We start from the raw sequence: 15,052 nt of genomic DNA, 5'->3' as shown, positions 1-15,052 counted from the left end.
AAAATAGCCTGGCCCTTTCATCTTGACACCTGCTGCTTTTGGGCGCACAGGCTGCTGGTACGTGAGGGAATGTGCCCTTCTGGGCACCAAAAGTATGAGGAGTAGAGCTCCGTCTGCACCAAAGCACCAGGGTGCGACTCCTCTATAGCACACCAGCAGTGGGAGCGCTGAAGAGATCAGGAACAAATCTCAGAAGAGGACTTTGGGAAGGGCAGCTTGGTCTCCTACTGATCTCACTTGTACTCCCTACAGGGAATGAGGCCAGTGCCTGGCTTTGCCCAGCGGGGTAGGCTTCAGCAGCTCATGGCAATCAGATGCGTTCCAACCTCATCTAACGACACCTCCGGATTTCACAGTTCTCTCTAAGCGTGTCCTGCTAAGCAGAACGCGAGCAGCAGGAAACACAGAGGAGCCAACAGTCCATCTGTCCCTGCTCCTGCAGACACAGCCACCTCCAGCGCGGCGCTCCTCACCTGTGCCGGAAGCTGTCCCGCTCATCCCTGTAGTCGGAGACCGCCTGTGACCTCGCTGTGCCGCCCCCGCCCATCACCCCGGCCCAGTACTCGGCGTCGCCGTCCAGGTCTTCCGCGGGAGGCAAAGGTTTCCTTCGCGCCTGGCGGTAGGGCTGCCGGAAATTCAAGTCCTCCTCATGCAGAGAGCTGAGTTCAGAGATGGTGTTGTTATCTGCAGAGGAGGTGGCAGAAAAGAAGTGAGACAGGCACCACCTGACAGAAGGTGTGAGAAGAGTGCAGAACCGAGCTGCAGCTTTCTCAGAGAGAGGCTGAGCTGGCCTCTGCTACAACTAAACCAAAATGGAATCCAAGGCTCCTCTCCAAAACCTTAATCCATTCTGGCTAGAACTCCTGGGGCTTAGTGTGACCATAGAGCTGCTGTTAGACCTACAGGTCTTCTGAACTGCTAGCTGGCAGCCAGGTGGAACAGCATCAGGTGGCTGTGTTCCAGGTGACTGACCTCAGCCTCTACGCTCAAATCCCCACCCAGCCCTGCGACAGTAACGCGCTTGAGCTCCGTGTCCTCAGGCGGTGGGCACTGAGCTTAGTAGAACATCATCACAACAGTTGTGCCACCTCCCCCTTTCTTGGTGTGAGACAGGCTGCCTCTGGATTTGGCCTAAATTGCCCAGCTAAAACTGAAGCAACCCCCTAGGAAAAAAATAGAGAAGCAAAGAACGAGACTGTCTGAATCACTGTCAGTCTCTACCCAGTCAAGCACATTGACATCTGCAGGCCTGATATACCCATGTGGAGAGGCCTTTTTATAGCACATCTTGTGGGTGGAGAATACAGTGTGCTCAGCAATGACTATTTTAGAAGTATATATAATTTGTTAGTTATGCCTACTCTGAACAGAGCTTTGATGCAGTGTCATTCCCTAAAGCCCTTACCTTCACCAGTTTGCTGCATCTCAGGCATCTGTTTTAAATGAGGCTCTACCAGTGCCTAAACATGGCTAGCTCTGCCCATACTGGAATCACAGAATCACAGAACCAACCAGTTTGGAAGAGCCTTCCAAGCTCAGCCAGTCCAACCTAGCACCCAGCCCTGGCCAATCAACCAGACCATGGCACTAAGTGCCCCAGCCAGGCTTGGCTTCAACACCTCCAGGGACAGTGGCTCCACCACCTCCCTGGGCAGCCCATTCCAATGCCAATCACTCTCCCTGCCAACAACTTCCTCCTAACATCCAGCCTAGACCTGCCCTGGCACAGCTTCAGACTCTGTCCCCTTGTTCTCTTGCTGCTTGCCTGGCAGAAGAGCCCAACCCCACCTGGCTACAACCTCCTTTCAAGTAGTTGTAGACAGCAATGAGCTCTGCCCTGAGCCTCCTCTGCTGCAGGCTGCACACCCCCAGCTCCCTCAGCCTCTCCTCACAGGGCTCTGCTCCAGGCCCCTCCCCAGCCTTGATGCCCTTCTCTGGACACCTTCCAGCACCTCAATATCTCTCTTGAATTGAGGAGCCCAGAACTGGACACAGCACTCAAGGTGTAGCCTGAGCAGTGCTGAGCACAGGGACACAAGAACCTCCCTTGTCCTGCTGCCCACACTGCTCCTGAGCCAGCCCAGGATGCCATTGGCTCTGCTGCCCACCTGGGCACTGCTGCCTCCTCTGCAGCTCCTCTCTGCCAGCACTCCCAGGTCCCTCTCTGCCTGGCTGCTCTCAGCCACTCTGGCCCCAGCCTGTAGTGCTGCTTGGGGTTGTTGTGGCCAAAGTGTAGAACCCTGCACTTGGCCTTGTTCAATCTCATCCCATTGGCCTCTGCCCACCCATGCAGCCTGGCCAGGTCCCTCTGCAGGGCTCTCCTACCCTCCAGCAGCTGCACACCTGCTCCTAGCTTGGTGTCATCTGCAAACTTACGGATGCTGGACTCAATCCCCTGCTCCAGATCATCAATAAAGATACTGAACAGGACTGGGCCCAGCACCAATCCCTGGGGCACAGCACTGATGACAGCTGCCAGCTGGACGTGGCACCACCCAAAGAACAGAGCCCCCAAAGTGCTGCTATCCTCACACAGAACAGCCAGGGGTCAAACAGCAGCACTTTAAGCACTCCTCATGCACACACCTTGTCCCACCACTGCACCTCTGTCTCCTAGTATGGGCAGATCCTCACTTAGGCTTGCATTCCGATACCCATTAAGCTCAGCTTCAGCCTTCATTTGGGGAAATAAAGCTTGCAAAAGGTTATCTGGAGACAGTGAGGAGTTCCACATGGCAGCTCGATTCTGAGTCTGCACCGTGTCCCTACTCATCACCCTCCTCACCTTCCCCTACAGTGGCCTTACTGCCAAGCCATCAGTACTTGTGTCCACCTCTGATCTTATGTTGACCAGCATCACCAAATCTCATGATCCCCTGGTTTCCTTAATCTTTCTGGTAACCTCTCCTCTCCTGCAGGGCAACAGCCATTCCAAGCTATCTCCATCCTTCAAACCACACCACAGTCCCTGAAGCACACAAAACACACTTCTAATAAAATCATCCCTCTCCTACTTTACCGTGCTGGGAATTTGCAGTCATCACACTGCCAGACATGAACTGTGAAGACAAAATGCCAGCTATTATCACACCACAGGCTGTAGAAGGCAGGAATATGGATTTGGCTTGTCAGATGCTGAAAAAGTTTAATTATCCGAGTGGACAATTTCCATGAGCATCTGATTATCCCTCTCCTTGTTTGCTCTAATTAAGAATGATATGGTAAGAAGCAGGTTGTTGAAATCAGAACACACCTGTAGATGCACAGGCTCTAGACTTTATCTTGCCCCAAGTACAATATCCTGGACACCATATCCTAGCAACTGTCTCTAAGGCAAAGCTGGTGAACTTTTAACTATAAATTGAATGAATTTGAAACTATGAACTATGAATTTTGACTATGAACCTCTGCTATGAGGACAGATTGAAAGAGTTGGGGCTGTTCAGTCTGCAGAAGAGGAGGCTCCCAGGTGACCTTCTTGTGACCTTCCAGCATCTGAAGGAGGCCTACATAAAAGCTGGGGAGGGACTTTTTAGGGTATTAGGGAGCAACAGGACTGGGGGGAATGGAGCAAAGCTGGAGGTGGGGAAATCTGGGCTGCACATGAGGAGGAAGCTGTTCAGCATGAGAGTGGTGAGAGGCTGGAATGGGTTGCCCAGGGAGGGGGTTGAGGCCCCATGGCTGGAGGTGTTTGAGGCCAGGCTGGCTGAGGCTGTGTGCAGCCTGCTCTAGGGTAGGGTGTCCCTGGACATGGCAGGGGGGTTGGCACTGGCTGCTCCTTGTGGTCCCTTCCAAGCCTGACTGATTCTGTGATTCTCTGAATGTGCAGTCTTGTTCAGGTCACTGGAACAAACCAATCAATGCAGCATGCTTGTTGCTCACATCGTTCTCGCATCCTCCTAGACGGGTCAAACTGAGCCAGCTCCTTCTCCACATAGTACAGCACCTTCATGGAGTCCCTCTCCTTGTCAGTCTGGATCCTGTACCCTTTGCGCACTGCTAGGGAGAAAAAGGAAAGCATTAGAGGCAAACACACTTAACTCCAAGGAGTCTTTCCAACAACACTGCTTCCACAGTTGAGCTCAGCTCTGCAGGCAGGTAGGCTGTGTCTTCCAAAACACACTGAGTCAGTCCTTGCTACTGAAAAAATCTGTCTGTGCCGTGGGACGTGAAGCTGTGAGCAGCTGCACAATTTGTGAAGTTCAGGGCAGCAAGAAAAATGGTTTGGAAATGCCCAATCCATACAAATGTATTAAGTGGTGCTGTTGCCACAAAGTGATCCCACCTCCCACAGAGGATGGCAGAGGGAAAAGTAGCACTCATTTGCCCTTCCACTGCAGCGCAGAATGGATTTGTCGTGGTATGGGTGAGACAGCTCCAGAAGATCAGGCTTCCACTCTGCAGCAGGGTCTGTCTGCTCCCCGTCTGCAGGGGAAGCAGGTGGCTGAGCAATTGGGAGCTGTCACTCCACAGGATCCCTCCACCCTCCCATCCCAATGAACTCTGCTCACACAGGTTCAGGAGCATGTGGCAGGAGAACCTCCAGAGAATACAGAAGGAAGCACATAAAGTTCTAGGAAGCACATCACGTTGCTTTGAGGTTTACACCAAATCAAATGATGAGGCAAATCAGGTCACTGGGTAACTGTGAGGCTGCCTGCTCTGGCATGCCTTACAAGCTCTGCTTTACAGAAAGGATACATGAGGGGCTTGACTCCTGGGATTACTCCATTTGCAGCCAAAGTCTGGACAGCTTTTTTGGGTTGTTTTTCCACAACTCTGTGTGTAGAACAGAAGCACCTATAGACCTGGAATCACAGCAGCTCTAGCTCTGGCAGGCTGTCTCCATGCACATTTCACCTGCTAACCCTATCAACAGCATGACTACCTCAAGGCAGCTCTGCAGTCAGCAAGCACAGGACTCCAACTATCAGGATGTCGAACAAAATAAGACTTTCAGAGCAGAGCATTTAAAATAGGTCTCCATCTAGAGTCACTTTGAGACTGACAGAAGCACAGGCCTGTGTCCAAAAGAGGAATACAACCTTCAGATTTACATTTGTAGAATCATAGAATCAAGCAGGTTGGAAGAGAGCTCCAAGCTCAGCCAGCCCAACCTAGCATCCAGCCCTGGCCAATCAACCAGACCATGGCACTAAGTGCCCCAGCCAGGCTTGGCTTCAAGAGACAGCAACTCCACCACCTCCCTGGGCAGCCCATATCAATGCCAATCACTCTCTCTGGCAATAACTTCCTCCTAACATCCACCCTATGCCTCCCCAAACACAACTTCAGGCTGTGTCCCCTTGTTCTGTTGCTGGCTGCCTGGCAGCAGAGCCCAACCCCACCTGGCTACAGCCTCCCTTCAGGCAGCTGCAGACAGCAATGAGCTCTGCCCTGAGCCTCCTCTTCTGCAGGCTGCACTCCCCCAGCTCCCTCAGCCTCTCCTCACAGGGCTCTGCTCCAGGCCCCTCCCCAGCCTTGCTGCCCTTCTCTGGACATTAGAGAATCTCAAGGGCAATTCACTTAGCACTACGAAAATGGAACCTGTCTGCCTCACACAGGGCTAAAATGTTCCACTGTGTGAATACTGCAGTGCTCTATGAGTGCTCCTCTTGTGGCACCATTTGAACACTTGGAAGGTGGTTCTAAGCCAGCACACTCTTTCTGGTTTATCCCACACCCCAATACAGCAAGCTACTAACATATGGGCTCGGTAGTACGTCGTATAGCATGTACTGTGTGGGCTGAACAAGGACTTGGCAGAGGTATTCTTAGGCACCTTCTGTCCTGAAGTGCTGTGCATGTGTCTGTGCACTATTAAGTAACCAATGCTCTGCCTCAGAAATGGCTGTGCCATAGAAACGGGTAGAAAGCTTCCTATAATAACCACACAAAGTGCAGCAGGAGAGAAGTGCTTTACTGAGAGTTTGACTGTGTACCTGTAAGGTAGGTAACTCCATCCTGAAATACTAGCTTCTGCATCTCTCTTTGGGAAACCAGGAGATGTTAAACATAGCTTATTAAAAAAATTACCTATTTCTTGAACTCTCTCAGGGTTGGTGGTTAAAGAAAACTAGAAGAGACCAAACTAAACAGAAGTACATAATTGTTAAGCAGATCCTTAAGGCCAGTTTTTTAGGGGTCTGACTCTAACACATTCACCAGCACTATAATAAAATGCAGAAAGACAGCAGGCTGTATTCTCAAAAGCCACAACAATGATTAAAGAAGTTGAATATCCATCCTGTTCAACATCTTCACAAATGACACTGATGAAGGGACAGAGTCTGCTCAGCAGCTTTGCTGATGACATAACTGGGAGGCTTGGCTGAGACAGCTGCAGGTTGTGCTGCCATCCAGAGAGCCCTGGGCAGACTGAGAGCTGGGCACAGAGGAACCAGATGAGGTTCAACAAGGACAAGTGCAGAGTCCTGCATCTGGGGAGGGATAAGAAACTGCAGCAGTACAGGCTGGGAGGTGACTGCTGGAGAGCAGCCCTGTGGAGAGGGACCTGGGGGTGCTGGTGGAGAACATCCATGGCACAGCAATGTGCCCTTGTGGCCAAGAAGGCCAATGGGATCCTGGGGTGTATTAGGCAGAGTGTGTCCAGCAGAGCAAGGGAGGTTCTCCTGCCCCTCTGCTCTGCCCTGCTGAGACCTCATCTTGAATACTGTGTTCAGTTTTGGGCTCCCCAGTTGAAGAGTGACAGGGATCTGCTGGAGAGGGTCCAGTGCAGGGCTAGAGGATGATGAGGGGACTGGAGGGTACTGCCTGATGAGGAGAGGCTGAGGGCCCTGGGGCTGCTTAGTCTGGAGAAGAGAAGACTGAGAGGGGATTGGATAAATATCTATAAATATCTGAGAGCTGAGGGTGAGGAGGGGGGGACAGGCTCTGCTCACTACTCCCTGGGATAGGACAAGGAGCAATGGGTGTAAGCTGCAGCACAGGATGGGGAACTTCTTTACTGTAAGGGTCCCAGAGCCCTGGCACAGGCTCCCCAGAGAGATTGTGAGTTTCCTTCTCCGGAGCTTTTCAAGGCCTATCTGGATGTGTTCCTGTATGACCTGAGCTAGATTGTGTGGTCTTGCTCTGGCAGAGGGGTTGGACTCAATGATCTCCTTGGGTCTCTTCCAACCCCTGACATCCTGTGAGCCTGTGATTTTCCTTATGAGGACAGACTGAGGGAACTTGGGCTTTTTAGCTTGGCGAGGAGAGAACTAAGAGGTGACCTCATTAACGTTTATAAATATGTAGGAGGCGAGTGCCAGGAGGCTGGAGCCAGGCTCTGCTGGGTGATGCCCAGTCACAGGACAAGGGGTAAGGCTAAGGCACAGGAGGTTCCATGTGAACCTGAGGAAGATTTTCTTTCCTGTGAGGGTGACAGAGCACTGGCACAGGCTGCCCAGGGAGGTTGTGGAGTCTCCCTCTCTAGAGATATTCAAGAACCATCTGGATGCATTCCAGCGTGAGCTGCTCTAGGCGATCCTGCTCTGGCAGGGGGCTGGACCAGATGAGTTTTCACAGTATCACAGTATCACAGTATCACCAAGGTTGGAAGAGACCTCATAGATCATCAAGTCCAACCCTTTACCACAGAGCTCAAGGCCAGACCATGGCACCAAGTGCCACGTCCAGTCCTGCCTTGAACAGCTCCAGGGACGGCGACTCCACCACCTCCCCGGGCAGCCCATTCCAGTGTCCAATGACTCTCTCAGGGAAGAACTTTCTCCTCACCTCCAGCCTAAATCTCCCCTGGTGCAGCCTGAGGCTGTGTCCTCTTGTTCTGGTGCTGGCCACCTGAGAGAAGAGAGCAACCTCCTCCTGGCCACAACCTCCCCTCAGGTAGTTGTAGACAGCAATAAGGTCTCCCCTGAGCCTTCTCTTCTCCAGGCTAACCAATCCCAGCTCCCTCAGCCTCTCCTCGTAGGGCTGTGCTCAAGGCCTCTCCCCAGCCTCGTTGCCCCTCTCTGGACACGCTCAAGCATCTCAAGGTCCCTTCTACAATTCTGTGATGATTCTATGGCAGTTTGTCTATCAGGCTCCTGCTCTCAACATGTCTCCAGGGAGCTTAGCTGACAGCACTCTGGAGTTTCACTGTATTTTATTATGCCCAGGGTCAATGACTGCAGATGCACCCAGTGATCTACAGAGCACAAGGAAGTGGAAGGGCAGCACTGCTGCTGTGAAGAGGGGCTGGACTGACTGCCCTTGGAAGTGATGACTCCTGTTGAACTGTCTGACCAACAGCAGGGCGAGGTCTCCTCTTCACCACTGTGGCTGACCTCTGTCTGGTACCTTGCCAGAAGAGGCCTCTCACTATTCTGCTAATGTATCTACTAGGAACTCAGCTAAACTGCCACCTCGTTTATACACAGGCCAGCAAACAACCAGCAGCAGGAACCTGCTCTCACCTACCAATAACCTTTGGGGAACTTGAACAAGCAGATTCCAGACTCTGTCTCTCCAGAGCCACTGCTCACGCTGAGGCTGTGCCAAGTATCTGTCTGGGCAACGTTTATAGCTCCTGGACTGATGGAGAATTAGCAAGGCTTCATGCTATGTTCATGCTCCACTTGCTACTGCAGCTGTGTAGCAAAAGGCAAATTAACTTCTTAATTCTATAAGCATCTAGAAATTAGCATTTAAGTGTGCAGATGACAAGTTGCAGAGACAGAAGATTGATGGGTGGACTGTTCAGTGGGTAAGGAATTTGGTAGATGGTTTCATCCAGAGGGTAGTGGTCAATGGATCGAAGTCCAGATGGGGATCAGTGACAATGATGTCCCTCAGGCATCCATACTGGGACCAGTGCTGTTAAGTACTTTTGTCAGTTATGTGGACAGTGGTATCAAGTGCACCATCAGCAAATCTGTAGATGACACCAAGATGAGTGGTGCTGTCAGTATGCTAGAGGGAGGGGATGTCCTACGGAAGGATACAGACAGGCTGGAGAGGTGAGCGCAGGTGAACCTCATAAGGCTCAACAAGACCAAGTCCAGGGTCCTGCACCCAGGCTGGAACTATCCTTGCTATAATGCAGGCTGGGGGATGAGGAGATAAAAAGCAGCCCTGCAGAAAAGGACTTGGGACTTCTGGAGTACAGCTCTCAGATCAAAAGCTTCCTTGTGTGCATGGTTTAAGGAATCTGTGCAAGAGTATCCAGGTAACTGCTGCCTTTAAAGCAGACAGAGCGCTTGCTGTCTCACCCCAGCAACACCACCAACACCACCACCAACATCCTCTTGACTTGTGTGTTGCCACCAACACTCTTCTAAATAAGAGAGATGGAAGTTTATGGTTTTTCCCTGTTAAGCCCAAAGTTTAGGCTGGAGTTCCTGGAGGTTTATCACGTGGCTTTTATGTAACCCTAGACAAATGCTCACGCCTGAGTTCGCTCACTAGATCGCCTCACAGCAGTCACTATCAAGCACAGAAACTATCTCGGGCAGAGGCTGTCCTTTTCAGCCTGGCAGCCAGGATTACAGCATTCTCTGGTCTCTCTCACCCAGCACTTCTGCTCTCTCTTTGTTTTTTCCCTTTTAATACATTTGACAGAAAGGTTGAACTCTTAAAGCTCTCAAGTCTCAGGTCAGACCTGCTGCACTGGATGTGCGGAGAACACAGAGACCATAAGCAGTGCTCCTTCCGAGAAGAAGCCTTTTTTACCAGCTCAACCATTACCTGCTTTCTTTAGCTCACTGTCTGGCCAACGTGCAAGAAAGTAGCTTGCAACAGCAGGATAATGTCTTCTCTTCTCCAGTCTGTAATTAGGGAATATTCTAGCACTGTGGAAGACCTTGAAAGAAAGGGCACAGGATGCAGGGCATCTCCTCCTCTTAGCTCCACAGTGGAAGGCACACCTTGCATGACAGCTGCACGATCCAGACAAAGGGTTTGTCTATATTGTTGCAAAAAACATTACTTACCATTAGATTTTATTAAGAAAGCACTTCTGCTGTCTTGCCACAAGAGCTGGAAGTGCAATAATGGCTTTACTTGCAGTATACAGCATTTCCTCTCAAGCCCTGAGATGAGGCTGATTTGGATCACATCATAAATCCACCTTCCCATGTAACAAACAGGGAATGCTAAGAGCCTTTCCATTTGGTTATCAAACACCTCCACAGCTTTTCACTCTGCTTTTGTGCTCGGCTGCTAACAACACAGATGAGACTGGGGCTGTGCTCTGACTCTTAAATTCAAAGTCCCTCGAGTTCCCATGGCCAGCACCACGCAGTGCCATTTTTCACAGGACAAAAAACACCTAAGCACTCGGTTGTCATTCATCATTTTGGGCCAGAGCAGTCTGGGGAGGGCTTGGAAGGGGGAGATTAGCGGGTGGAGGAGCTGAGGGCTTGGAAGGGGGAAAGTGGCAGCTGGGGGAGGCTGAGTCAGGCCTGGAAGGGGGATAATGCAGCTGGAGAGGCTGAGGAGGGCCGTGGGGGGATAATGACAGCAGACAGACACTGAGGCGGACTCAGAGTGGGGATAGTGGCAGCTGAAGAAAGCTATGGGGGGATGATGGTGGCTGGGATAAACTGAGACAGGTTCTGGGAGAGAAATAATAGTGGCTGGAGAGTCTGAGGCGGGTTGTGGGGGCATAGCTGTGGCTGGGAAGAAGCTATCATGGGCTCAGGAGGGAGGGGGGGTAATGGTAGCTAAAAAGGCTGAGGTAGGCTTGGAGGAGGTGTACTCATGGAACAGGCTGCCCAGGGAGGTGTTCAGGAAAAGCCTGGATGAGGCACTTGGTGCCATAGTCTGGTTGACTGGACAGGGCTGGGTGCTAGGTTGGACTGGACGAGCTTAGAGGTCTCTTCCAACCTGGTTCATTCTATGATTCTATGATTTTCTGACAGAGGTTTTTTGAATTGGATACATTCTGCTGTGGGTCTGTGATTGATTGATTCATTGATTGACTTCCTATTTCAAAATGTCCCATGCCAGAGCTCTGTTTGATTTTGGGGGGGAGGGGGAAGAAGTACAGTTATTACCTCTTGTAATTCCAAAGAAGTTAATATGCTGACTAGGGCAGCAGCAGGATGTGTAGGGCTGTTTCAGAAGCTTAACTATTTCATTAACATTGTCATTAGCAAATTTAGCAATGGATGATTAGTGTGGTGCTTTAAAATCCGACATGTCTGGATCAATGTGGCTGTGTCACTGTGGTGAATCTACACTGGTGAAAGGCCTGGGGGTGCTGGGTGCTGGTAGAGAATAGCTGAAGATGAGGCAGCAGTGTGCCCAGGTGGGCAGCAGAGCCAGTGGCATCCTGGGCTGGCTCAGGAGCAGTGTGGGCAGCAGGACAAGGGAGGTTCTTCTGCCTATGTGCTCAGCACTGCTCAGGCCACCCCTTGAGTGCTGTGTCCAGTTCTGGGCTCCTCAATTCAAGAGAGATGTTGAGGTGATGGAAGGTGTTTGGAGAAGGGCAGCAAGGCTGGGGAGGGGCCTGGAGCACAGCCTTGTGAGAAGAGGCTGAGGGAGCTGGGAGTGAGCAGCCTGCAGAAGAGGAGGCTCAGGGCAGAGCTCATTGCTGTCTACAACTACCTGAAGGGAGGCTGTAGCCAGGTGGGGTTGGGCTCTGCTGCCAGGCAGCCAGCAACAGAACAAGGGTACACAGTCTCAAGTTGTGCCAGGGCAGGTCTAGGCTGGATGTTGTTAGGAAGTTGTTGGCAGAGAGAGTGATTTGCATTGGAATGGGCTGCCCAGGGAGGTGGTGGAGTCGCTGTTCCTGGAGGTGTCCAGGCAAAGCCTGGCTGGGGCACTTAGTGCCATGGTCTGGTTGACTGGACAGGTCGGGTGCTAGGTTGGACTGGCTGAGCTTGGAGGTCTCTTCCAACCTGGCTGAATTGATTCTATGATTCTATGCTGCAGCATGTTTGAATTTAGACAGCTACAGTGATACTGTAATGCTAGCATGTGGCTAAATAGCAGTCCTCTTTTGCCTTGATGGCAGCATCCTGCAGCCAAAAGTGATCCTTCCCAACACGGAGTCAACATACTGCTCTATGTCTGTGACACTGACCCATAACTACTTTCAAGCTAGAAACATTTTACCACTCACATTTCAGAAATGGAAAGGCTGAATAAAAAAACTGATCCACTGCCTTCTTTAAGGTAGGGAAGGGAGTCCAGCTCCAAATACACTCAGGCAGAAATGCTAAAGGAGCACACCCCACATGCCATGGGGATGCTAAAACATGCTGCAACAAAAACTCCTATATCATAGAATCACAGAATCAGTCAGGGTTGGAAGAGACCACAAGGATCAGCCAGTGCCAACCCCCCTGCCATGCCCAGGGACACCCTACCCTAGAGCAGGCTGCACACAGCCTCAGCCAGCCTGACCTCAAACACCTCCAGCCATGGGGCCTCAACCACCTCCCTGGGCAACCCATTCCAGCCTCTCACCACTCTCCTGCTCAACAACTTCCTCCTCCCCTCCAGGCTGAATTCATCTCCCCACCTCCAGCTTTGCTCCATTCCCCCTACCTGAGAGCCTAAAAAGTCCCTCCCCAGCGTTTTTGTAGCTCCCTTCAGATCCTGGAAGGCCACAGGAAGGTCCCCTGGGAGCCTCCTCTTCTCCTGCCTGAACAGCCCCAACTCTTTCAGTCTGTGCTCACAGCAGAGCTGCTGCAGCCCTCTGAGCATCCTCCTGGCCCTGCTCTGGACACACTCCAGCATCTCCACAGCCCTCTTGTAAATGGCCTCCAGCACTGGATGCAGTACTCCAGGTGGGGTCTCAGCAGAGCAGAGCAGAGGGGGAGAATCCCCTCCCTGGCCCTGCTGGCCACACTTCTGCTGCTGCAGCCCAGGCTCTGCTTGGCTTTCTGGGCTGCAAGTGCACACTGCTGGCTCCTGTTGAGCTTCTCCTCCAGCAGCACTCCCAAGTCCTTCTCAGGGCTGCACTCCAGCCACTCCCTGCCCAGCCTGTATCAAAGGTCAAGCAGTGCCACAGACAGGATTAAAACACAGTTTCTCTGTGTCTCTTCTGTTCATAGCACTCTACCAATGACAATCATTCCTCCCTTTCCCAGCCCTGCTTCCAGGAAGAGGTATGAAGGTTGTGCTTGCCACTGAAATTACCATTTTGGCTTCCTCCACTGGCTTCACTCGGGGCTAAGGGAGCTGGGTGCGACTTATCCATCAGCACAGCAGGAGAGGGGACGCCAGCTACAGGAACGCTGGGGATGTAGTATGCACCTGGCATGGCAGAGACTGCAGGAGGGTACCCAGCTTTTGCTGCTTTGCCTGCTATATACACTGAAAAACAAAGAGAAAAGGACAGCAGTCAGCATCACAACAGCCTCCCACACACCCACGTGGCCAAAACCTGCACATCACCAACACTGCTGACGACTCAGCAGGAGACAACAGTGAAATGACCAAGGCCAATCTGAATTTCTCCAAGTCTCAATGGGCAGTGAGGGGAGTTTGAAAACTACACACAGCAAGGAGGATGAGCACTGTGAGATGCCCAGCAACCAAAGGACATTCAACATGCTGTATCTGCCATCATTTAGTGGCAGTTCATCTTCAAAAGCAACTGATGACTCAAGGATCAGAGTGGACACTCATGAAACTTGACAGTTCTGCCTGAGCCTGAGCAGGAACCTTGCTGGGTTACAAGGATTTTGCAGTGTTGTAGAGGGCAGCTGCTCTGCATTGCTGGGAAGAACCCACCCAGGATGCTGTAGCTCTGACCCACAACATTCACTGACATGACAACTTTGGAAGGGAAGCATGCCACTCTGGAGTGGGAGGCGCAGCTGCTAAGGCAGGAAGTCACCTTAGTAATTAATTTTGAGCGCTCAACCATTGAGCAATAGGTCAGATGCCTTACCCTGCAGGAATTAGTTCTTAAGTGAAGCAAAGTGCTCAGGGCAAAGGAAGCAATATTAGCAAATTCCCCTCCTGTTTCACCAGGGAGCAGAAGTGCATGGGAAGGTTTAGAGCAGGTCACTCACATGCCCGGGGACAGCAGCACGACTCAGGGCAGCAGGGACAGCGGACGTAACAGCAGCAGCTGTGTGGGCAGCACTGGCACCAGCAGATCCCCACCAGGAGGAAGAACAGGAACACCCCCAGGATCACCAGGCCCACAAAGACCCACTCTGGAAAACAAGACAAGAAAGGGAGACACTTGCAGCACTGCGATCACTGTGGAGAGAAACCTCAGCGACATAGAATCCACCAGGCTGGAAGAGAGCTCCAAGCTCACCCAGGCCAACCTAGCACCCAGCCCTGGCCAAGCAACCAGACCATGGCACTAAGTGCCCCAGCCAGGCTTGGCTTCAACACCTCCAGGGCCGGTGACTCCACCACCTCCCTGGGCAGCCCATCCTCCCAGGGAAGAGCACAGGGACAAAACAAGCAGGTGAATAGCAGCTCTCAGCTGCCTGCAGGCCCAGGACAACATGCTCCTCTGCGCTGAAGCAGCAATGCCACATGTCAGTGAGAGACGGAGCTACGGCGATGCGGTCCCTTCTTGCAGTGCCTCTGGCTGGCGGAGGTGAGCAGCACAGAGGCAGGAGCTCAGGACCCCTCTGCCCGCAGCCGCCTGTACAAACGCCGCAGCAGATGCTCCATCAGCGCTGGGATCCCGTGAAAGGCTCATTCCTCCCGGCCGCGTTCTCGCCCTGCCTGTGTGCTCCTTCCCTCCCCACGTTCCAGCGTCAGTGGGACAAGCGACGGCGAAAGCAGGCTATAAATAGCCCCACACATGTGCCAGGCCTGCCCCTGCGCAACGGGGCCCACGCAGGCAATTATTCCTCTCAGCGTGCCGAAGCAGCATCCCATTCAGCCAGCCAGCAAGCCTCACAACCGCTTCCCACCCCCGCCAGGGAGCCTCAGATGACGGCTGCCAGGCCCACAAAGGGAGCAGCTGGAAAGCATCCTACAAGTAAAAGCACAAAGAGCAGGTGCACAAAACCGGGACGCAGTTTGAGGGGAAAGGGAACCAAGGGCAGTATCTCCGACTGCAACAGCAGCAGCGGCAGCAGGTGCCCAGCAGCTCCCAGCTCTGCATCTGGCCACCCTGTGCTTTGCAAGG

The 15,052-nt window shown here is 52.3% G+C and overlaps 1 protein-coding gene across 6 annotated transcripts in view; it reads right to left on the bottom strand.

Moving 5' to 3' along the window:
* The window catches only part of ILDR2 (immunoglobulin like domain containing receptor 2), a 57,973-nt gene that overhangs the window by 8,644 nt on the left and 34,277 nt on the right, over positions 1-15,052 (bottom strand). For 4 of the 6 annotated variants that reach the window (XM_064152256.1, XM_064152254.1, XM_064152252.1 and 1 more), the window contains 4 exons: positions 13,968-14,114; positions 13,087-13,263; positions 3,883-3,999; positions 474-684 (listed from right to left, as the gene is read on the bottom strand). In XM_064152256.1, the coding sequence (XP_064008326.1) occupies positions 474-684; positions 3,883-3,999; positions 13,087-13,263; positions 13,968-14,114 (652 nt within the window). The remainder of the gene's footprint in view (positions 1-473; positions 685-3,882; positions 4,000-13,086; positions 13,264-13,967; positions 14,115-15,052) is intronic. The other 2 variants (XM_064152251.1, XM_064152255.1) reach the window with 1 other exon arrangement.

This window comes from Pogoniulus pusillus, chromosome 12 (assembly GCF_015220805.1).
Source record: "Pogoniulus pusillus isolate bPogPus1 chromosome 12, bPogPus1.pri, whole genome shotgun sequence".
Taxonomy (NCBI): Eukaryota; Metazoa; Chordata; class Aves; order Piciformes; family Lybiidae; genus Pogoniulus; species Pogoniulus pusillus.
Note: the sequence above shows the minus strand (reverse complement) of the source record. Positions and strands in the feature narration are given on the sequence as shown.